At 42.1% G+C, this 24,430-nt stretch overlaps 1 protein-coding gene across 1 annotated transcript; it reads right to left on the reverse strand.

The window, feature by feature from the left end:
* Positions 1-2,242: 2,242 nt before the first annotated feature.
* Positions 2,243-4,592, reverse strand: LOC125551456 (putative wall-associated receptor kinase-like 16). Its single transcript, XM_087543393.1, has 3 exons — positions 4,170-4,592; positions 3,771-3,849; positions 2,243-3,618 (listed from the first exon to the last, which is right to left on the reverse strand). The coding sequence occupies exons 1-3, from the start codon at positions 4,474-4,476 to the stop codon at positions 2,355-2,357; spliced, it is 1,650 nt and encodes a 549-aa protein (XP_087399519.1). The 5' UTR covers positions 4,477-4,592; the 3' UTR covers positions 2,243-2,354.
* Between the last annotated feature and the right edge of the window lie 19,838 nt (positions 4,593-24,430).

The following is a 24,430-nucleotide window of genomic DNA, read 5'->3' on the forward strand; positions in this document are numbered from 1 at the left end:
TCCTATATATAATTCTTTACCTCCGGACTATTTCGAAACTCCTCATGACATCCGGGATCTCATCCGGGACTCCGAACAACATTCGGGTTACTGCATATACATATCTTCACAACCCTAGCGTCATCGAACCTTAAGTGTGTAGACCCTACGGGTTCGGGAGACAAGCAGACATGACCGAGACGACTCTCCGATCAATAACCAACAGCGGGATCTGGATACCCATGTTGGCTCCCACATGCTCCACGATGATCTCATCGGATGAACCACGATGTCGAGGATTCAAGCAACCCCGTATACAATTCCCTTTGTCAGTCGGTATGTTACTTGCCCGAGATTCGACCGTCGGTATCCCAATACCTCGTTCAGTAATCTCGTTACCGGCAAGTCACTTTACTCGTACCGTAATGCATGATCCCGTGACCAGACACTTGGTCACCTTGAGCTCATTATGATGATGCATTACCGAGTGGGCCCAGTGATACCTCTCCGTCATACGGAGTGACAAATCCCAGTCTTGATCCGTGTCAACCCAACAGACACTTTCGGAGATACACGTAGTATACCTTTATAGTCACCCAGTTACGTTGTGACGTTTGGTACACCCAAAGCACTCTTACGGTATCCGGGAGTTATACGATCTCATGGTCTAAGGAAAAGATACTTGACATTGGAAAAACTCTAGCAAACGAACTATACGATCTTTATGCTATGTTTAGGATTGGGTCTTGTCCATCACATCATTCTCCTAAAGATGTGATCTCGTTATCAATGATATCCAATGTCCATAGTCAGGAAACCATGACTATCTGTTGATCAACGAGCTAGTCAACTAGAGGCTTACTAGGGACATGTTGGTGTCTGTTATTCACACATGTATTACGATTTCCGGATAACACAATTATAGCATGAATAAAGACAATTATCATGAACAAGGAAATATAATAATAATGCTTTTATTATTGCCTCTAGGGCATATTTCCAACACGTTTGGCTAGCTCAATATGATGACTACTTGATAGTGTAGTGCACCATGCTTAACGGCTTAGAATCGGGACTTCAAAGACGTTTTGAACGTCATAGACCATATGAGATGTTTCAGGAGTTGAATTTAATATTTCAAGCAAATACCCGAGTTGAGGGATATGAAGTCTCCAACAAGTTCTATAGCTAAAAGATGGAGGAGAATAGCTCAAGCAGTGAGCATATGCTCAGATTGTCTGGGTAGTACAATCGCTTGAATCAAGTGGGAGTTAATCTTCCAGATAAAATAGTGATTGATAGAATTCTCTAGTCACTATCACCAAGCTATTAGAACTTCGTGATGAACTATAGTATGCAAGGGATGACGAAAACAATTCCCAAGCTCTTCGCAATGCTAAAATTGGCGAAGGTAGAAATCAAGAAAATCATCAAGTGTTGATGGTTGACAAGACCACTAGTTTCAAGAAAAAGGGCAAAGGGAAGAAGGGGAACTTCAAGAAGAACGGCAAGCAAGTTGCTACTCAAGTGAACAAGCCCAAGTCTGGACCTAAGCCTGAGACTGAGTGTTTCTACTGCAAACGGACTGGTCACTGGAAGCGGAACTGCCCCAAGTATTTGGCGGATAACAAGGATGGCAAAGTGAACAAAGGTATATTTGATATACATGTTATTGATGTGTACTTTACTAGTGTTTATAGAAACCCCTCCGTATTTGATACTAGTTCAGTTGCTAAGATTAGTAACTCAAAACGGGAGTTGCAGAATAAACAGAGACTAGTTAAGGGTGAAGTGACGATGTGTGTTGGAAGTGGTTCCAAGATTGATATGATCATCATCACACACTCCCTATACTTTTGGGATTTGTGTTGAACCTAAATAAGTTTTATTTGGTGTTTGTGTTGAGCATAAATATGATTTGATCATGTTTATTGCAATACAGTTATTCATTGAAGTTAGAGAACAATTGTTGTTCTGTTTACAAGAATAAAACCTTCTATGGTCGTACGTGCAGTCTATATGTATGGTTGGAAAGTACTCGGCCGGTTCGACGACTGCGTAATAGCTCTTGACGAAAAGTAATCGTCTACGAGCACATACGAGGTTTGGGCACTACATGCAGTTTGTATCGTCATCTTCTTCATCAAAATTGAAGATAGCTATATAAAAGTGCCTATTATAAAAAAATGGAAACAAGTGATCTAGTGTACATTGCACTTGGTAAGAAAGATAAATCAAAGGTACACACATTTAAGTCCTTTTCTAGAATACAATATTTTCATAGGAATTTCGTAGGAAATAGAAATATACTACACTCTAAGTGAAAGCAACTTTTCCTCCAAAATTCATGTGAAATTTAAATTTCAAATTGGCCCTTACTGTGGTAACCCAATAGACCGTAATAACTCCTGTTCGCAGCTATTGCATTCTTGGTTGTTTTGAGACTCAGAATAAACATCGTTGCCCAAGTTAATGGCCTGCGACTTGCATCTAGCATCAGTTCTTGTACGTTGGAGTGGTTGCATATTTTCATCATTTTCCGGAGTGGCATGGCTGGAGTTTGACCTTTTAGTTCGCAATAACTGCAAAGTCATCTCAACTTCTTTCATAGTAGGTCTCTCTTCACCTCGGAGCCTCAAGCACATCTCCGTAAGTGAGGCAACACTTTTAATCTCTTCTTCGGTTGCCTCCTCACAAACTTGAGCAGCAGCAACCTCTTTGATTGGCCTCACTTTTAACTCCGAGAGAAAGTAATTGGCCAAATTTTGCTTTGAGCCTGACTCGGTTGTAAAAATAGGCTCCCTTCTCAGAAGTAGCTCCACAAGTACCACACCAAAACTGTATACATCGCTCTTCTCGTTTAGCTGCCCAGTATGGTAATATTCTGGATCCAAGTACCCAAATGTACCTTGTATATTTGTGACAACATGGGTTTGGTCAATAGGAACCAATCTTGAAGCACCGAAGTCTGAAACTTTAGCAGTGTAGTTTGCATCTAGCAGTATATTAGAAGATTTCACGTCACGGAGAAAGACTGACACCAAAGCTGCCGAGTGGAGATAATATAGAGCTGCTGCAGCTTCCGTGGCAATTCTTAGGCAGTCCTCCCATGACAAAAGGAAACAGCCACTGCTTGAATTGGCATGTAGAATTTCATATAACGAGCCATTGGGAACAAAGTCATAAACTAATAGTGGGACCTCAGTTTCAAGACAACATCCAAAAAGTTTTACTATATTTCGGTGGTTTATTTGTGAGAGAACTGCTACCTCATTAATAAATTGACTGATCTCACCTTCATTAATGTTCTTAGACCTTTTTATCGCCACAACATGTTGGTTGGCCAAGATGCCTTTGTACACCATACCATGCCCTCCACGACCCAGTATACGTGTAGAATCAAAGTTATTTGTTGCCTTCTCTAGTTCTTCCAAAGTGAATATCTTTGTCTTGTCACTCGCATTTTCATCTGATGATATTAGCTGTTCCAGCAGAAGGCCTTGGTTCTTTCGGAAATGCTTCCTTCGCAGTTGCTTTTGGATGTCCCTTTTCCATCTACGAGCAAGAACTATTGTAATTGAGCTGAGAAGTAGAACTCCGAAGCCACTACTAAGCCCAATGCCAACACCTGCAATGATATACTATGTTAGCTTAGTCTTGTGCTGCCTTTTTCTTGTTCATGTTCACTGTAAGATTAAGGAACTGGTATATAGAGCTCACCCAGTAGAAGATTTTGCTTTTTTGTCAAGGTGCACTGCATTGTTTTAGCATCATACTGTGTTTTGCCAGGACAATTCGTACAATTGTACCTTCCTATAGAATTATGGCATACTCCTTCGCAAATGCCTGGTCTGTTGCACTCGTCAATATCTGCAACAACATCTTAGTAAGATGACAGGAGTTTACAGAACATGATACTGAGAATGGAGATCATGACTACTTTGAAAGTATAGATATCCTATATATATTGACTTCAAAGTCCTTCAAAGAGGAATTCAAGATTGCTTTCCCGTACTACAATCAAAGTCCATTATTACTAAAAAAATTAAATATAAATGTATATGTAGTATATCTGTGTGTGTAAGAGAGAGACAAAGACAGACACACACACACACACACACACACAAAGACACACACACACACACACACACACACACAGAGAGAGAGAGAGAGAGAGAGAGAGAGAGAGCCTTGGCAGCCATTTCCGATATAGGGATTTCCTTGGAAGCCATGCATGCATTTGCACCGGTAACCGATGTAACCATCAGTTGAGTTGACGCCTAAGCAAGTGCTATGGTTGCTGACACATGCGTAACCAGACATGTTCTGTTGTGCCTCTCGGCAGGACAGACCGGCAACGGCCCATTGCACAGATACCGATTCCCCAAAACCAATATAGAGTTCAGGTTCCTTGGATACATGCATCCCATACATGTCACCCTTGTAACTTGAGGTGTCTTCAATGTCCACTAGCCCCCCGTTTACATTTATATTCATCACACGATAATGATCCTTTAGCTGGAGGCTGGACGTCAACGTGTTGGTGCAGTTGAGCTGAAATAGCTTCCTTGCACAACAGCCTTCTTCTAGGCCGAATGGAAATGGAACACTGATGTTCCCGCACTTTCGAGAGCAGTTTTCCTTTCGTTGGACCGGATTATACCCTATTTTCCGAATGAAATTAAGAGATTCATCAGAAAAGTACAGTTATTTATACACCCCAAATCAAATTTGTTTGGCTTCATTTGGGTACACATGTATGCAGGTGTAATTAAGCATGCAGTTGGTTTTCCAATGGGGAGAAAGTGCATGTTGCGGTTACTTGATCGAGTCTTCTCACAAAGTTTTTCTACATATATTGAAACAAACACAAACTAATGCCATCTTAATCGTATAACAGAAAGGAAAAACAGAGCTCTGTGGGATGGACCAGGTAAATTACCTGTATCACGCAAGCATCCATCGATTATGTAGGGATTGCCTTTATACCCATTATCGCAAATGCAATAATAACCACGACCACCTGTGATAGAATTGCGAACCCACTTGCTGTGATTGCTGAAACATCCATAGTTGGTCCTGTTAGCCGGGTTGGTGACGCCTGTTGCTTGATCCATTATACTCCAAGTAATACTGGCATAATGAGTAGTTATATTGATTCCCTCCCAGAGTGAGCTTCGGTTAGGGGCCAGCTCCCCCTTGCCATGGCGCACAAACTGAAGCACCAAGGTGGGAGCATGAATGAAGATGCCTGAAGTGGAGCAACATCCGGTACCATTGCAGTCCTGCCTAGCAACAGAGGTCTCTGTGATTTCCATGTTATGGCAGGTAACTGTACAAAGCGGCACCATCGCATTTGAGTCTGCGTCTTGTGCGGCATTTGTGTCAGTTCGATCGTGCAGCTGGTATACATCCAAGTCACAGCCAGTGATGTTTACTCTGGCGATCCTAAAATATAGAGATCTCGCGGGAGCATTCCATGCCATCTTGTAAACATTGACACCAGATGTCATGGGGATATAATGTGAAAATGCGACTGTTAAATCTGTCGGGAGAAAACAACTTTATGAGCAAAGCACACGAAATTTTAGCGAGAATAACTGGAACGAACACAAGAGTCTCGGCTCCAAAACAACCGAGAAAACTATGGTGAAATGAACTGTGTCGAATACATTACCTAAGATGGCCCATTAAGGCCCATTGGCCTATAAGGCATGTCAGAACCTTTTAGTCGAGAGCAACTAATCAATGAGTACTCCTTCGGGAACTCCGTAGGGATCACTTTGGTGGTCTATGAGGACGCCACCTGGCGCTCCGCCGCCACGTGTCAGGTTCTGGACGCTCCCTTCGGATTCTTTTTTTTATATGCCTTTTTGGCTTTTAGATGATGTTTTTCGTTTTTTCAGCTTTTTTGGCTTTTTAGTTTTGCCCCAGTTTTTCTTAGGTTTGAGAATTCTTTTGCGCGGACAAAAGCATTTTTTTTTCTTTCGCGAGAGGCAAGTACTTGCTACCGCGAGCGTGCCTCTTGGAAAAGGAAAAAAAACATGTTTTCATTTTTTTCCCTGAGAGACACAATTTTACTTTTTGTGAAGGCACAGATTTGCTTCAACAACAGGCACAGTCGTTCCTCTTGCGTGAGAGATACAATATTAGTTCTCGTGGAGGCACATGTTTGCTTCCACGAGAGGCATAGTCGTGCCTCACGTAAAAAAGAAAAAAAAATACATTTTCTTTTTTTCCGTGAGAAGCACAGTCATGCCTCTCAAAAAAAAAGAAAAAACATATTTTCCTTGTTTTTCTTCATTCACGAGAGGCACAAATTTACTTCTCGTGGAGGCACATATTTGCTTCCGCGAGAGGCCAGTTGTGCCTCTTCGGAAAAGTGAAAAAAAGTTGATCCTAGTTCGGTTTTTCGGCCCTTTTTTCCTAAATTTTTTGTCGCCAAAATCTATCAACATGGGATCTAGTTTCCAAGATCTCAACACGAGAAATCCAACGGTACAACAGGTTTGAGATTTGGATGCATGGTTTAAGAGATAAAACGTTTTGAATAAACAAATGTACAAAAAAGGACAACTCACTTGTCGCAACCTGAGAAGGTGGGAGTGACCTTTGCAAAGAGTACTCCTTAATTAGATATTTCGCTTTTAGTCCCAACTTGATTACTATGCATTTGAGTTAAAAAAAGATTATTATGCTTCTTCTAAAAGAAATGCTTGACCACCATGCATTTATTTAGACTAGGACAATGCACGTGCGTTTCAACGTGATCTAAATAAAGTATGCTAGTTTGTGATTTACCTGCCATATTGATTGATTGTGTAAATAAATATTTATTAAATTCTGCCCCTGTGATTTATTTTATATTTTAATGAGAATTTGGTAAGTAAATTAAAATTGAATTGGTTTAAAAGATAAGTAAATTAGAGTGATTGATTATGATACGAGAAAGGTTGAACGAGGAGGTGGTGAAAAGAAAAGTAAAACATGAAACCTCACATTCTTTTTAAGTACTTTAATATATACAGAGAGATGGAGATAGGATGGGCAAGTCCGAAAGTTATTTTCTGAGCATGAGCATAAGTGTGCTCTTTATCTAGGATGTTCGTTAGCGTGTTTCTGTGCGACGCGGATTTTTGGGACATGGTTCCGCGCGAGGATCATATCTGGACCATTAGTTTTGCCTTTGGGATCTGTGGTTAATATAGCATTTAATAAATACGAGATATATACATCATCGATAAACAATAGATACCAAAGCGAATACATTGTATAGTGGGCCAGGACACTTTAGTGCTAACAAACGTGTCCCAGGCAACTCTGTCACATTTCCACCTACCACTCTCAGTTTCATGCGTCTCTCTCTCTCTCTCTCTCTCTCTCTCTCTCTCTCTCTCCCGTAGTCATCACATGTAAACTGTACTGATGTGTTCGTGAGCGTCTGGCTGATTCATTATGAGACGTTCAAGGAAACAAAACAAGAACAGAAGCAGCTAACCATCATACATTATGTTCGAACTATTACATTTGGCAACAGTTAAGATAAACTGGAGGTAGCTTGTATATTCCATGCGACATATTATGTTTAGCACGAGCAACTTAATTAGTGCACTACAACTTAAAATGGATTAGTAGAGTTTTTTTTATTACTTCTCTAGCCTAGCTAGGATCCTCGGACAGAACAACATCTCCAAATCGTCAGTACTGCTCCCATTCTCAATGGTTCACTCTCACACATGGCAGCTCGAGACTAGGAATTTTGCTAAAGAAACACAATACAGTTGCATTCTGATCTTCCATATCTGTGTTCTAGAGGTGCTAGAGGAGCCGGTGAACTGCTGTGAGACAATGAGCCATTGGTAGAATGGAAATTTCCCCTTTCATGCATGGAGAGAGAGAGAGAGAGCCCCACATCTCCATGGATGAGTTATATCTAGATATGCACATGAACCAAGTAGGAAGAATTAGAGAAGCAGGATGAGTGCGAGAGGAGTTGCAGGATAGATAAGGACTACATGCAGCAAGCCTCTGGTGTCGACGATGCCCGACATCCGTCCTCATTAATTCAACATGTTTGCCGCCGTTGTGTTATGTACTTGGCGATTGTTCGCTATGTAGCGAAACCCGTGTTGTTTATGAATTTGCTTATCTACTCTCTGCAACTCTCTTCGGCACTTGTGGTTTTATTCGTTTATGATCAAGTTTGTTTGCTCCATAGAAACTCTTGCTGCCCCATTTTCGCAAGTGCTCACCAAAAACGGTGCATCCTCGGCCGGCCTGTTTCAAGCATAATTATCCCTCTGTACGTTTGGGGTTTTTCTAAATTCGTATTTACGAGCACACATGCTATGACACAGAATTTATGAGCGTGCAGCTAGCCGTTGGAGCTGGCATGTAATCAACGCCCCTCTCGTTTCAATGCATGAGGCTGGCTTGTGGGCCATCTACTAGGGAAGTCAGAGGCAATATGCTAGCTATCCAGTTGGTGTACGGTGGCTTGAAATCTGTATACAGACTCAATGTATTGGAGTAGCACTAATCATGAGGGAAGGAACGGTGTTGATACCGACTTCGCGTGGCTGCATGTCCACACGCGATTTATCGGTTTCTGTGCCTCGTATTTATTTGTAGACGTAAAGTCACACACCGGCTCAGATGTTCATAACACGGACCGGGCAGCCTCATGTAACCAGCCTATGCCGTCACATGCTCACATTCATATCAGCCTGGCTCCTCTCACCTGCCCACGAGCCTTCTCATATAATTAAGCTCCCCCTCGGCTTTATGGTCACATAGCTGCAATGACTTCTTAAAAAAACACTTCTATGGTCACATAGCTGCAACCCTATCGAATATTTTCATGCATTCCAATAGTATGTTCACATAATTCATAAAGTGGCCCATATTATAAAAACTGGGCATGTAAATATATAAGTGTTTTGATGTTCTTTTTGTAAATACAAGGTGCACAATTTAGGAAAAAATATCAACATTTTTTAAATACATGATGCACACCTTTTTTAATACAATAAGAACAATTTCGATAATAGATATACATTTTTATATACATGACAATTTTCTCAATAACACGCGATGCGAATTTTTTGAAATACGCGATGAAAATATTTCAAATTCAAGACAACATTTTCTAAAATAGACTATGGACGTAATAAAAAATTCATGCTGATTTTTCTAAACAATATAGGATGTTTCCGGAATATACACCGTGAACATTTGTAAATTACAATACAACTAAAATACAGTATAAACAAATTTAAATTACAAGATATTTAAAAAAAATACAAGTATATTTTTATAAATAAGCAGTAAACATTCCTGAAATACAAGATGACCATTTTTCTAATACAATATGGGCATTTTCAAAATACATGATGATTTATTTTTTAAATAATGCTATGGACATTTCTGAATTACACATCAAATATTTTTTAGAATATACTATGAATATATTTTATAATGCTTGATGATTTTTTTAATAGATGATATTTTTAAATATGCGGTGAACATCTCTAAAACACCTGACGAATAGCTTTAGAATACACTATGAAGATATTTAAAGTACATGCTGATCTATGTTGAAAAAGAAAACCATTTAGTTTCGTAATATAGAGTGAAAATTTCTTGAATACACAATGCAATTTTTTTAAATACAGTATGGAATTTTTATTATATATGATGAACATTTGTAGTAGACACCTAACTTTTTGAAAATATTGTAAGAAGATTTCTGTAGGGTTTGGTGAACAATTATTAAATGCAGATGAACAATAAAGAACTACAAGAAAACAAACATAGATAGAAAAGGAAACTATAAAAGCCAAATAAATTCATGATGAATGTTTCAAATACACTACACTTTTTTTGTTCTAATTGCACAATAAACATTTTTTATACACGGTCAACCTTTTAGAACTACACAATGGACATTTTTCTAAAACAAGTCGAATATTTTTCCATTCAAGATGAAAATATTTAGAAATGGTCCCTGAGAAGTTCTTAATTTCCAAATGCGCATATTTTAAATAAATGCAAAAAAGAAATCAAAGAACTAATAGTTAAATATCGTCCACTATTTTCTATCAGCCGTTGTGCCGAGTGTTGACGAATGCCACTTAGAAAAAGCGAGATATGAACATATGCTTTCTCAAAAAATGGTGAATGGAGTCAATTTTCGAAAAACAAAACTTGCAGAATGGAGCACAACCCCATTTTATGTACTTCGTTGTAATTCAAAGAAATGGTACTATTATTTTAAAACATGTATGCACTATTATTTTTGTTACACCACTACTATTAAATGTATTATACTCTTTTGGAGGTTAGTTGTTTGTTATGTCTGGTCAGAATGGTAGTATCATATGTAATATCATGCATGTCAACTACATATTTTTGTTGAGGTGACACACAATTAAATGAGAAAAGAGAGGGTTAAGTATCATGATTTGATATCATATCAAATTAAATGAAGGATTAATATGTGTCATGCAAGACATTAAATGCGATCACTATGATGCTATGCACTATGAAGATAGTATCATAAACTTTTAACAAATGCATGGTACTACTATATGATATTTCCCGCTGCGCAACCTAGGCTGGCTATAATGACAGTAACTTAGCTAGTAAGTAACATAAGACATCACACCATAAGGTAGTTTTGCTTATGCCGCAAGTTGTTAATTAGGGGAGAGGTATTTATGGTAACATAAATATGTTAACATAACATAAGGCCCTTCAGGGTAAAATTAGTATACATCCAAATAAATAAATGCGTAGATGATATTTCACATATGTTACTACCCACTTTGAAGATAACATATATAGACTAGTAACATATGAATGTTAGGTCATCTCCAACGCCGACCCTCAAACCGCCTGCACACGTCCGAACCGCGATATCCGAATGTGTCGTGCCATCCAACCTGGACCTGTATCGCTCCGCCAAGAAGTCCGGTCACACTTTTTTCCTGCAAACCGTAGATAAATATGGAGGCTTTGCGGGAGTCCAGACATATGTCTGGCTAGTGGAAAGCCACCGCGTATCTCCACCCCCACTACTATTTTGCGGAAGCCGTTGTAGGTTACCGGGTTAGTTGGTGGAAGGTCTTATTATTAGCAGGTCATGTTTCTTAAATGGATATTAGGAGGTCATTATGGTATAATTCCATGGCGTTGGCGGAAGGCCGCTAATGTGGCGGAAGCCATTGTAGGTCACCGGGGTTAGTTGGCCAAAGGTCTTAGTATTATCAGGTCATGTTTCTTAAACGGATATTAGTAGGTCACTAGTCATCATCCCGTGCGTCCGCGCGGTCTAGATATTATAGGGATGGATAATTATGTACACAATTATTGTAACATTAGTTCTAAAAAATATTGTAACATTTAAAACACAAGAGAAAGATTTTGTTTTTATGTCTCTTAGTTATTTTATCTTAATTCGTCTTTTATATGATGAAATTGAAATTTCCTTCTCAGTTATATACGAACTCATGTCTGCGTCTGTACTGTACGGATTTATATATAGACTATGTTTTTTACGTGAGGCTAGAAGATTCTTTATTTCTATGTGTCCGTAATTTTTTTTCGAGGAAACATGCGAGTGTTTTTCTTGGAACATGCGATGTGGACCTTCTTTTAATGGGGCTATAGCACTTTATTGTACGTGTCTTTTTTTTTTCGAACATGAGAGAAGGCACGGCCAACTCAAAAAATTAGAATAAAGGCACGATGACTCTTTTTAAGTGCGTGCTTTTGGGATGGGTGACTTTTTTGAGACATCCGTACGTGGGTATTTTTTTACGGTGTGCATACATGATTGTTGAGGACTTGTTTTCTTATACTGTACGTCTGGGCTATTTATTTTTTTGTCTGCACACTTTCATGAAGGGTATTCTTTTTAAAAGTGTGTATCGTGGGTGTTCAGGACTTCTTTTCTTCCTTTTTAATTGACGTGTGAGGACTTCCTTTCTTGTATATGTGGATTTTGTCCACTTTATGTACGTGGTGTTTGAAATATTTGCGAGCAACTTTGGATGGCCGGCTGCTGCATTCATGTCCACAGACTGCCCCCTGTCAGGGTATAAATGACCGATCAAATTTACGGGGCAGCATTGGAGATGCCCTTACTTGTTTAAGTTACTTCCCATTATAACCAGTCGAGAGGAATTTGAAAGGTCAATTGGATACCAACTCCTGCTTATAATATACAGTAGTAATAGTAATGAGTAATAGATTAGTACGCCATGTCGGGAGCATTACCTGGGAAATCAGAATCAATGTCGATGACCTCTGTGGCGCCGTCCCAGAGGAAGAGCCTTGGGGTTTGCGTGGCATTGTTGCAGATGAGTTTGCATGTTTTTATGTATATTATGTCCAAATTTAATTGAATTATGTCGTGTTTGCATTAATTATGTCGTGTTTGCATGAATTTCATTCGGCGTTGTTGCAGATGTCCAAATCCAAAAATGCAAAACCCGGACAAACATCCCCAAAGTGTCCGGCTATCCTCGGAGAAATCCAAAATCCGGATGATCATTCCCGGAGTGTCTGGCCATCCTGATGCAGCCGTGCATTTTCGGCTGTAACTTTTACACACGAACTCCGATTGAGACATTTCTTATATCAAAATCAACTGCTTCGACGAGACGCACAACCTTCATGTTGAAACTTTTTCCATCTGAGGCCTTCTTAATTGGGTTTTAAGCCATTTTTTAATCTGGTGTCAACATGAGCATCTCTGAACTTGTGATAACTTTTGCATCCGAGCTCCGTTTTAGACCATCTTCATATCCATCTTGATCTTTTCGAAGAGAGCCATACCAAGGTGACTTTCAATAATAAGTTTGAATTAATCTTGACATAGCTTCAAGCTACTCTTTGTAATCGTGCCACTTTTGAGCGTCAACACATGCCCCCCTGTTTTTCGGCAAAGCTAGCGTGCCGGAAAATAACTTTTACCCTGTTGGTTCTAAGGACGATGTCAACACTCGAGTCGGCCATTTATATGCTTAGGGCAATAATTATATATCGGTCATTATCATTTTTGTATGCTTGATGCAAACTTGGGAGAAACCTTCTCAACTTCATTAACAATCCGATGATAAAGTTCCATGGATATGTATCTCAAGGTCATCGTTCGAACCATATTGTTCACCCTTTTGGTAGGATTTTGTAGATAATCAACAATAAATTTTCTCCAATCCTTACTTCCGCCTCCATAAAAATTTCATTAGTGGCTGAAGCTGTGGACTTCGGTTCAGCCTTACCTATCTTGACGAGACAAAGCGTCGGCTATTGAGCGAAATGCAGTACACTAGCTGGATGCTTGTTGTGCCAACTCATTCGAATTGTCATGTCTAAATATATGATCAATACTAAAGCAACCCAAGGTAAATTCTATATCTAGACATACCTCAAGGTAAACTATAAGTGATTCATCAAAACATTGATAACCCTTGGATATTTGTTGCACTACTCATAATGAATCACTGAAAGCCTCAATGTGATTAGAACCTATGGCACCAAAAAGCTCCAAACCGAATAACATTGCATATTCGGCTTTGATCATTTGTGCATAAATATTTTAAGTGATATGAGGCTTCATAAAATAGCACCATAAGGAGATATATAAACAACACCAAGACCTTGGCCATTGCTACAAACTTAATCATCAATATATAATCATCATGGTACTAGAGAGATAAAGCTAACATCAGTATTATGCATGATGTCAATATGATGCTCAATAATAAAATCAACCATGATTTGGCTTTACATAAATTCTGAAAACTAGTAAGCCAAAGCACACCCAATCAAAACGTAAGTCCACTTTGCAGTTTTGGTGGGTTGGTCTACGCATAATATTTTCAATGGCATCAATTTGACACATTTCTATGCAAGCACTTATCTCAATCTCTACTCAAACTAAGGACGATGTTAGAATACCACACCGGCCATTCTTAGATATATTCTTAGGGCGATAGATAAAAATCTGTCATTACCACAAGATCCATGTAGAATTCACCCACCAAAGTATGTATAGCCGAAATGAACAAATGGAATAGTAGTAAAATATTTCGTCCCCTTTGTATTAGCAACAATAATGTAACTAACCAAATATATAGTGATTTGGTAATACCCTGTCATGATATAAACAATTATGTTGCATCCATGGACCAAAATAAGTCCATGGAGGGTAATTGAGCATACCTGTGGATGAATTCCATGGCGAAGGCATCAATGCCATTGTTGAAGAAAATGGATGATGTGCTAACCGAAGATTTTGATGTTTTGATGCACACCTTCGGCTTAATTGTTTGTTGCTTCCAATCTTCTCTTTCTTCACTTTTATTGCACTTCTCGCAATAGAAGCATGCACATCATTTTTGTTATGAATGATCCTCTTGGGAACCCATGCCATGTTCTTCTGTCTCAGCTCTTGTGCACTAAGATTTTTTAATTCCTTCTTTTGCCAATATGATAAGCCGAGTGGGCATCTCGACTGTGATTCCATTTTGACCAATGGCAATTCCTTTTCGGTCTTGTGCACTCTCCACTTCTCTTCTTCAGATTTGGCACTTTGATTCTCAATAATTGGTTGGTTCGTCTCATTGCCTTTAGTAGCCAATGTCAACACTTTAACTGGCTCTTTTTCATTTGAGATCAAATCTAAAGTTCCACTCTTATGACCATCTCTTTTAACACGGTAAACTTGCTTGACCACCTCTTTCTTATTCCATGAGTTATGGACCGATTCCTTATGATTGAAACGGTCTTTAACATGTGATTTTTCAAATGTTGATCTTCTCGGAGCTGCATAATATTGGTGAGATCGTCTAAAATAAGATGGAGAATGTGCCCTTGTATCATACCTGTCCCATGATGGATATGGATCTATATGAGCATAGGGAGGCATCCACGGCATTGGCATTGGCGGCCCAAAATAAGGATATGAATATGTTGCATTAAAATTCTCACTTTGCCAATACCGATCCTCATATTTGCGCCTTGGGGGTGATCTTGGTTTCTTTGCATGATTTGGCTGATAAGCATTCTTCTCTTCACTCTTCTTTTGATATTTTTTTCCAATAGTTCAGCGAAGGTGATTTTTGATCTCTTGCACTTGCGCTTATTTCGGCCATTGTTTTCTTTTAGTTTGCTTTCATCGGTCGTTGGATTTGCTTGCTGCCCCCAGTCCTTGGCTGTAGCTTCGATGGAATTCTCGCCCTCAAGATTATGTCCATTACGCTCTTCAACAACTTCTTTACTTGAAAGCTTGATCCCATCACCTGTAGTTTTTACCTTCTCTTTAAATGGATCGGCTTGAAGCAGCCGATGCAAAAACTTTTTGCCATCGGGACCAATCAAAATAGACTAGTCATCTCTTGGTGTTTCAACAAACTTCAATCATCCTTTTTCAATAGCCGATTTAACTATTTGACAAAACATGTTGCAATCCCCAAAATTATGCTTGGACGAATCATGCAGCTTACAATACATTCGTCCTTGGATTGATGGCTTAACATGGTGATCAAGAATTGTAATGTAATTATTTTTCAGCAGCAAATCAAATATTTGATCACACATGCTTGAATTGAAGGTATACTTCTTGTTTTCTAGCCGATCTTGGTGTACGAATGTCTTTGGAGGTAAGAAAACGAATGGTACAGATTTGGAATTTCCCCATTCGGCTATGGATTGTGTTTTACACTCTATCTTCGATGTCTTGGGATAACATATTATATTAGCATCGGATTTCTCAAAAGAATTTAACATTGGCTTTAAATTTCTGAAACAAAAATAGTTAGAACACACGTGTCTCAATTGAGACCAAGTGCAAGCCAAGTATGAAACAAGCAAAGCTACCCACTTAGGGATAAGTTTTAAGTAAAGCAATGGGGAAGACTTTTGCTGCAATAACAATTCACTATCGGTCTTTATGAATGGCACAATAGGTTGACCGATATACTTTGTAACAATTTTGTTGCTAACAAGTAAATTACCCTTCATCGTTGGTCTTTCAAAATTACTTGTAAGATTTTTCCTAATAGATGCATCAACAATAAAGTTATGACCAAATCTAAAAATAGGTTAAACACTTGGTAGACATACCGCTTCATACACGTTGGGAGAGCATGATGGTTGTATCACTTGAATAATACTATGTTCCACTTTTGAATAACTCTCCAATGCCTTGGCATCCTCTTTTTCTTCGATAGATTCGGTACACATACTATTTGATTCGACTTTTTCAATAATCGAATTTTCTTTGTTAACCTGAATCGATACTTTTCTCTTTTTGAATTTGCAAGGCTTCTCGCTCTTGTCTTATTTTAGCCCACATCTCAGCTTGGCGAGCTTTAAACTTTTTCATCTCAATTTCCATCCACCCCTCATGAGATTGCCCCCAAATACTTGGAGAATCTTCCGGCAATGAGTTGCCGAAACTATGCAATTGTTTAGAAGGTACATTGGATGCTATAGTATTGGGTGAATGCATCATTTGCACAACTCTAGCTTTTAGAAAAATCATGAGGCTTCCTGCCTTTTATTAGTTCCTGACGAATAACATTGCACAAATCCCAAGAGAATGTAAGCTTGTTCTCAATTACCCAGTCTGTATAGGGTTGCCCCCGAAGCTTTTAGACTCTTTTGGCAATGAGATGTTGCCGAAATTCTGTAATCGTGTAGGGGGGACATGATATGCTACGGTAGTAGGTGAAGGCATTTGTGCTTCTGGAGAAGCTTCACTTATTCGGCCATGACCATGAAGGTGCGGGCCCAAATTATGGACATCAACAATTGCGTATGGTGCCAAAAAATTAGTAGCATGAGGTGTAGCATATGATGTTTGAGGGTAATTGGCCAAATAACTAGTAGTAGCATGGCCAATTCCTCTATCCACCGGCATGTTTGGATTAAGATGTTGCAAGTTAGTTGCAGATGAATAAAAAGGTAAAACACTTTGTTGCATGCTATTGAAAGTTCCTACATAGTGTGTTTCAACTTGATTAACCAAACTCATCATGTTGTTCATCGGCACATGGATTTGTGGGGTTGCCGATGCATGGGAGTTGGTATACACATGTTGCATGTTGCTAAAATTATATGAGGTAGAAGCATGAAGATTTTGTTGCATCAGCTCTTGCACATAATTATATGCATGATTGATAAAGCTAGGGCTAGCCTATACATTATGCTCATTAAACGATCTAGCAACAACATATGCATTATTTGTATCTACATAAGTGAATTTGGTATTCATATTACCTTTGTAGATTGCAAACCCTAGATGACGATCTCTTCGTAGCAAGAACGGGTCGGAGACCGTTCAAAGCTTCTTCCCCAGCGGAGTCGCCAAAAGTGTGTTCGCGCACGAACACGTCACCGTGTACCCTCGACGCCGGGGGTGATGCATCGCAGCTCACGTCGAAGGAGACCCGGCCGGAAGCGCGGTATGCAGGCAATCCGGTGGGCACTTATGAGGACCCGAAACCCCACACGCTCGGGAGGGACCCCGTCAGTGCGCGCGGTGGCTATGGGCTGCCCTAGGTCGACCTGATCGCCCCTAGGGCCTCAAGGTTCGCTGCCCTGCAACAAGAAGAACGAATGAAGAACGAGGAAGAAGAAGAAGAAGAAGGGAGAGAGATAAAGGTAAAGGTAAAAAGTGGTAGATGAATTGATCGATTGTGTGTTGTGTTCAATCGGCCATCACCCCTTAGGTATATAAGAGGCGGCTGGACTTCTCATGCAAGGAAAAGGCTTGGATCCACGTCCAAAACCCTAGTCCAATTCGGAATCCGAACTTTCCAAAACTGTTCGGTTTACAACCTGGGTGCACCTTGCGGGCCACGTTTGAGGCAGTAAATAACCTCGGATGGAAACGAGCCCAAAAGAAATCTTGCCTGTTTCGACGAGACAAACAACTTTCATGTTGAACGTTTTCTGATCAGAGGCCATCTTGAGGGAGTGTTCGGCTGTTTTCCAAAGTCCGCGGCAGAAAAATGCAAAACCCGGACAAACATCCCCGGAGTGTCCGGCTACTCTCGGAGAAATCCAAAACCCGGATGATCATTCCTGGAGTGTCCGGCCATCCTGATGCAGCCGCGCATTTTTGGCTGTAGCTTTGGCATACGAACTTCGGTTGAGACATTTCTTATATGAAAATCAACCGTTTCAAGGAGACGCACAACTTTCATGTTGAAACGTTTTCCATCTGAGGCCATCTTAATTGGGTTTCAAGCTATTCTTTAATCTAGTGTCAACATGAGCATCTCTGAACTTGTCATAACTTTTGCATCCGAGCTCCGTTTTAGACCATCTTCATATCCAACTTGATCTTGTTGAAGAGAGCCATCCCATGGTGACTTTCAATAATAAGTTTGAATTAATCTTGACATAGCTTCAAGCTACTCTTTATAATCGTGCCACTTTTGAGCGTCAACATACCTCAACTATACAAGACTAGGAGGTGGGCCAAGGTATGTAATATACATGCACAACCATATATTCAACATTCCCCTGCAGTTGAAGCGTCGCCGGGGAGGCAAAGACTGGACCTGAACTCCTCAAAACGGAAGTAGGCAGCCCCTTCGTCATCACATTGGCGAACTCTTGCGCCGTCATGACGTGAAGGACCCGGATGCGCCCAAGAGCTACCTGCTCGCGAACAAAGTGAATGTCGATCTCAATGTGCTTCGTTCGACAATGTTGGACTGGGTTGGCGGAGAGGAACACGGCGGAGATGTTGTCGCAGTAGATGAGCGTGGCCTTGTGAACTTCACAAAGCAACTCCTCGAGCAACTGATGAAGCCAAGAGCATTCGGCGACGGCATTAGCCACTGCCCGATACTCTGCCTCGGCACTCGAGCGGGAGACTGTGGGCCATCTCTTGGACGACCACGAGATCAGTGATGGCCCAAGGTGGACATGGTAGCCTGAGGTGGAGCGCCGTGTGTCTGGGCAACCAGCCTAGTCCTCATCAGAGTAGGCGACGAGGTCGGTGGAGGCGGAGGCCATCAACGTGAGTCCGAAGGACGGGGTGTCGCGTATGTAACGGAGGATACGCTTCACCAAGGTATAGTGAGAGTCACGTGGATCGTGCATGTGAAGACAGACCTGCTGAACAGCATACTCCAGATTGGGGCGCGTGAAGGTCAGGTACTGCAAAGCGCCCATGATAGAGCGATAGAAGGCTGCGTCGGATGTGGGAGAGCCCTCCAGAGCTGAAACTTTGGCCTTGGTAGCGTGGCGGAGGGCTTGCAGTTAAACATGCCAGCACGCTCAAGAAGCTCATGGGCATACCGTTGCTGGTAAAGAAAGAACCCATCTGGCCGTCAAACCACCTCGATGCCGAGGAAGTAGTGTAGGGGCCCAAAGTCCTAGAGGGCACACTCATCACGAAGACGAGTAGTGAGCCGCTGAAGGAGCTCGGCAGTGGGTGCCGTCAGGATGATGTCGTCGACATAGAGAAATAAGTAGGCCACGGCGGCTCCATGATGATAAATGAAGAGGGACGCACTGGAGCGAGTGGATGTGAATCCAAGCGTGTGCAGGAATGCAGCGATGCACTGGTACCAGGCCCGGGGCACCTGCTTCAACTCGTAAAGGGAACGGGAGAGCAAGCACACATGGTCGGGATGCGAGGCATCGACGAAGCCGGTGGGCTGCTAACAAAACACCTGTTCAGCGAGGTGGTTGCGCAAGAAGGCGTTGGAAACATTCAACTGATGCACGGGCTAGGCACGGGAGACGGCTAACTGGAGCACGATGCGGATCATATCCAATTAAACAACTGGGGAGAAAGTGTCAGCGAAGTCCATGCCCGCGCGTTGCAAAAAGCCCCGAACCAGCTAGCGAGCTTTGTAGCGCTCTTGAGTGTCGTCCGGACGAGTCTTGTGCCGGAAGACCCACTTGCCCGTGATGATGTTGGCACGAGGCGGCCGAGGGACGAGCTACAAGGTGCGATTCCGCTGGAGAGTGTCAAACTCTTCCTACATCGCAGCGAGCCAATGAGGATCCCGGAGGGCTGCTCGAGCTGATGATGGGAGAGGGGACGGCTCAGAGGCAGAAGCAGCGAGAAGATACTCATCGCTGGTATACCACATGCTCGGGCGAAGAGTGCCAGCCCGAGAGCGAGTCAGCGGGCGGGGCAGCGGGTCCGGTTCGGCGGCGGGTGAGGATGATGAAGAACCCGCCGCCTCTGAGGCCGCGGACAAGGCCGTGGTGGTCATCGTGGACGCCGAGGGCGCGAGGGGCACTGAGGATGCCGGGGATGCCAGGGGCGTCGCGTGCGCCGGAGACGTATCTATAATTTTTGATTGTTCCATGCTGCTTTATTATCATTTTTGGATGTTTTATAATCATTTTATAGTTATTTTATATCTTTTTTGGTACTAACCTATTGACATAGTGCCAAGTGCCAGTTGCTGTTTTTTTGCATGTTTTTTACATCGCAGGAAATGAATACCAAACGGAGTCCAAACGCATCGGAACTTTTTGTGGATTTTTATTTGGACCAGAAGACATCCAGTGGGCCGGAGAAGCGCCTGGGGGTGCCCCAAGGGGAGCACAACCCACCAGGGCGCGCCTGGTGGGTTGTGGCCACCTTGGGTGCCCCCTCGACCGCCTCTTTGCTCTATAAATACCCCCATATTCCAGAAACCCTAGGGGAGTCGACGAAAATCAATTCCAGCTGCCGCAAGTTCTAGAAACACTAGATCCAATCTAGACACCGTCACGGAGGGGTTCATCATGCCCATTGGTGCCTCTCCTATGATGCGTGAGTAGTTGTTTGTATACCTACGGGTCCGTAGTTAGTAGCAAGATGGCTTTCTCTCTCTCTTTTGGTTCTCAATATAATGGTCTCTTGGAGATCCATATGATGTAAGTCTTTTTGCGGTGTGTTTGTTGGGATCCGATGAACTTTGAGTTTATGATCAGATCTATCTTTTTATCCATGAAAGTTATTTGAGACTTCTTTGATCTCTTATATGCATGATTGCTTATAGCCTCGTATTTCTTCTCCGATATTTGGGTTTTGTTTGGCCAACTTGATCTATTTATCTTGCAATGGGAAGAGGTGCTTTGTAGTGGGTACGATTTTACGGTGCTTGATCCCAGTGACAGAAGTGGAATCGACACATATGTATCGTTGCTACTAAGGATAAAACGATGGGGTCTATTTCTACATAAATAAATCTTGTCTACATCATGTCATCTTTCTCAATGAATTATTCCGTTTCTCCATGAACTTAATACACTAGATGCATGCTGGATAGCGATCGATGTGTGGAGTAATAGTAGTAGATGCAGGCAGGAGTCGGTCTACTAATCTTGGACGTGATGCCTATGTAATGGTCATTGCCTGGATATCGTCATGATTATTTCAAGTTCTATCAATTGCCCAACAGTAATTTATTTTCCACCGTTTGCTATTTTTCTAGAGAGAAGCCACTAGTGAAACCTACGGCCCCAGGGTCTCTTTTCCAATATATTTGCCTTTGCAATCTATTATCCTTTGCTTTTATTTTCGGAACTATAAAACAAAAATACAAAAATACCTTGCTGCACTTCATTTTATTTGCAATCTATTTATCCAATCTATTACAACTTTCTCCGTCCACTAGCCAATTTCTGGAGCCGTTACCCGAAAGGGATTGACAACCCCTTTAAAACATCGGGTTGCGAGTATTTGTTATTTGTGTGTAGGTGTTGTTTACGTATTGTTGCTTGGTTCTCCTACTGTTTCGAGAACGTTGGTCTCATCACTGAGGCAAATACCTACCATTGCTGTGCTGCATCATCCCTTCCTCTTTGGGGAAATACCGATGTAGTTCTAGCCAACATCAGGCGCCGGGGACGCCGAAGGCGCCATGGTCGGGGATTCCGACCCGAGGAGGGGCTGAAGGAAATATGCCCTAGAGGTAATAATAATGTTGTTATTTATATTTCCTTATATCATGATAAATGTTCATTATTCATGCTAGAATTGTATTAACCAGAAACTTAGTACATGTGTGAATACATACACAAACAGAGTGACACTAGTATGCCTCTACTTGACTAGCTCGTTGAATCAAAGATGGTTAAGTTTCCTAGCCATAGACATGAGTTGTCATTTGATTAACGGGATCACATCATTAGAGAATGATGTGATTGACTTGACCCATTCCGTTAGCTTAGCACTTGATCGCTTAGTATGTTGCTATTGCTTTCTTCATGACTTATACATGTTCCTATGACTATGAGATTATGCAACTCCCGAATACCGGAGGAACACTTTGTGTGCTACCAAACATCACGATGTAACTGGGTGATTATAAAGGTGCTCTATAGGTGTCTCTGATGGTACTTGTTGAGTTGGCATAGATCGAGATTAGGATTTGTCACTCCGATTGTCGGAGAGGTATCTCTGGGCCCTCTCGGTAATGCGCATCACTATAAGCCTTGCAAGCAATGTGACTAATGTGTTAGTTGCGGGATGATGCATTACGGAACGAGTAAAGAGACTTGCCGGTAATAAGATTGAACTAGGTATTGAGATACCGATGATCGAATCTCGGGCAAGTAACATACCGATGACAAAGGGAGCAAAGTATGTTGTTATGCGGTTTGACTGATAAAGATCTTCATAGAATATGTAGGAACCAATATGAGCATCCAGGTTCCGCTATTAGTTATTGACCGGAGATGAGTCTCGGTCATGTCTACATAGTTCTCGAACCCGTAGGGTCCGCACGCTTAACGTTTGGTGACGATCGGTATTATGAGTTTATGTGATTTGATGTACCGAAGGTTGTTCAGAGTCCCGGATGAGATCACAGACATGACGAGGAGTCTCAAAATGGTCGAGACTTAAATATCGATATATTGGAAGGCTATGTTTGGACATCGGAATGGTTCTGGGTGAGTTCGGGCATTTACGGGAGTACCGGGAGGTTACTGGAACCCCCCGCGAGAAGTCATGAGCCTTATGGGCCATAAGAAGGAAGCACACCAGCCCACAAGGGGCCGGTGCGCCCCCCTTGGGCAGGAGGCCGAATTGGAATAGGTTTGGGGGGGGGAGGGGGGGGGCTTTCCTTCTGTCCTACTCCTCCTTCCCTTCCTCTCCTAGGGCGCGCCACAGAGAGGGCCGGCCCCTCCCCTCCTCCACTCCTTTATATACGGAGAGAAGGAAAAACTATTTCGATTCCTTGTGGGCTGTCACATCAGTGGAGCACCATCCGGGTACGGTCATCCTTAATAGAAAAGCCAAACATGTCAAATTCAATGGTGACGGGATTTTCACGTGTAAGAGAACGAACGGAAACAAGGTTTTTAATAATGTCAGGAGAGACAAGTATATTAGAAAGTGATAACGGCATGGAGTTAGATGGGAAAGCAGCATGACCAACGTGATTAATAGGCATGGAAGAACCGTCGCCCACGGTAATGTGAACAGCGGTGTGAACGGGGTGGGCTGCGAGAAGGTTACCGGGGTTGGAGGCCATGTGAGCCGTGGCTCCGGTGTCCATGTACCAGTCGCCACCACCGGTGTACTGCTGCGTCGTGGGAGCGAAGTGGAGAGCTGCAAGGAGCGCGGGATCCCAGGGTGCCAGTGGAAGCGCCGGAGCCGACGGCTGTGGCTATGGTGGTGGCGCCGCGAGGAGCTGGGGGTACCCGCCGGCCGAAGGCGCCCCATAGGGCACGGAGGGGCCGTAGGGCAGCGCGGGCGCGTACGGCTGAGGGGCCGCGTGAAGCGCCTGATGAGTAGCCGGGCGGGCGCCGAAGAAGCCGGCGACGGGGGCGCGTGATACGGGCATCGAGTACGCGTGAACAACCCCCATCCAGGGGTTCTGGCCGGCAGGGGGAAGGGAAGGCGGACACGGGCGGCGGCGCGGCGGCATGGGAGACACGGCGGCAGCGGCGGTGGGGTGTGGCAGCGGCGGCGTGGTGCGGCGGCGGCGGCGTCGATGGAGATTGCGGCGGCGGCGGCAGGGTTTAGGGTTAGGATCGTAGGTATGATACCATGTCGAGAGAGATTACTTTGGCATGCAACTCGACGTATTGATCGGTGCATAACGCACATATATATGGGTGTACAAAATGGGCCTCGACCCCAATACAATGACTAGGAGCTGGGCCAAGGTATACAATATACATGCACAACCATATATTCAACACAAACCTTGTGTTGTCAAGCTTTATACAAATGAAATATTTTGAAGATAAATGAAACAGGAATACAAAAGATCATACTTGATTTCAACAATATTTGTAGTAGCAGCCTTCTTTTATCATAAATATTTTAAACATGTTTTTTGATAAAAAAAATCCTAAACATGTTTATGGTACAACACTTTTTGACAAATGTATCCATCTATCATTACCAAACTTAAGACCTCAAAACAAGGTTTTTCTAATAGAAATAAGATCTGAATTTCGTAATTTG

Source organism: Triticum urartu, chromosome 1A (genome assembly GCF_056163025.1).
Source record: "Triticum urartu cultivar PI428250 chromosome 1A, HENAU_Tu73, whole genome shotgun sequence".
NCBI lineage: Eukaryota > Viridiplantae > Streptophyta > Magnoliopsida > Poales > Poaceae > Triticum > Triticum urartu.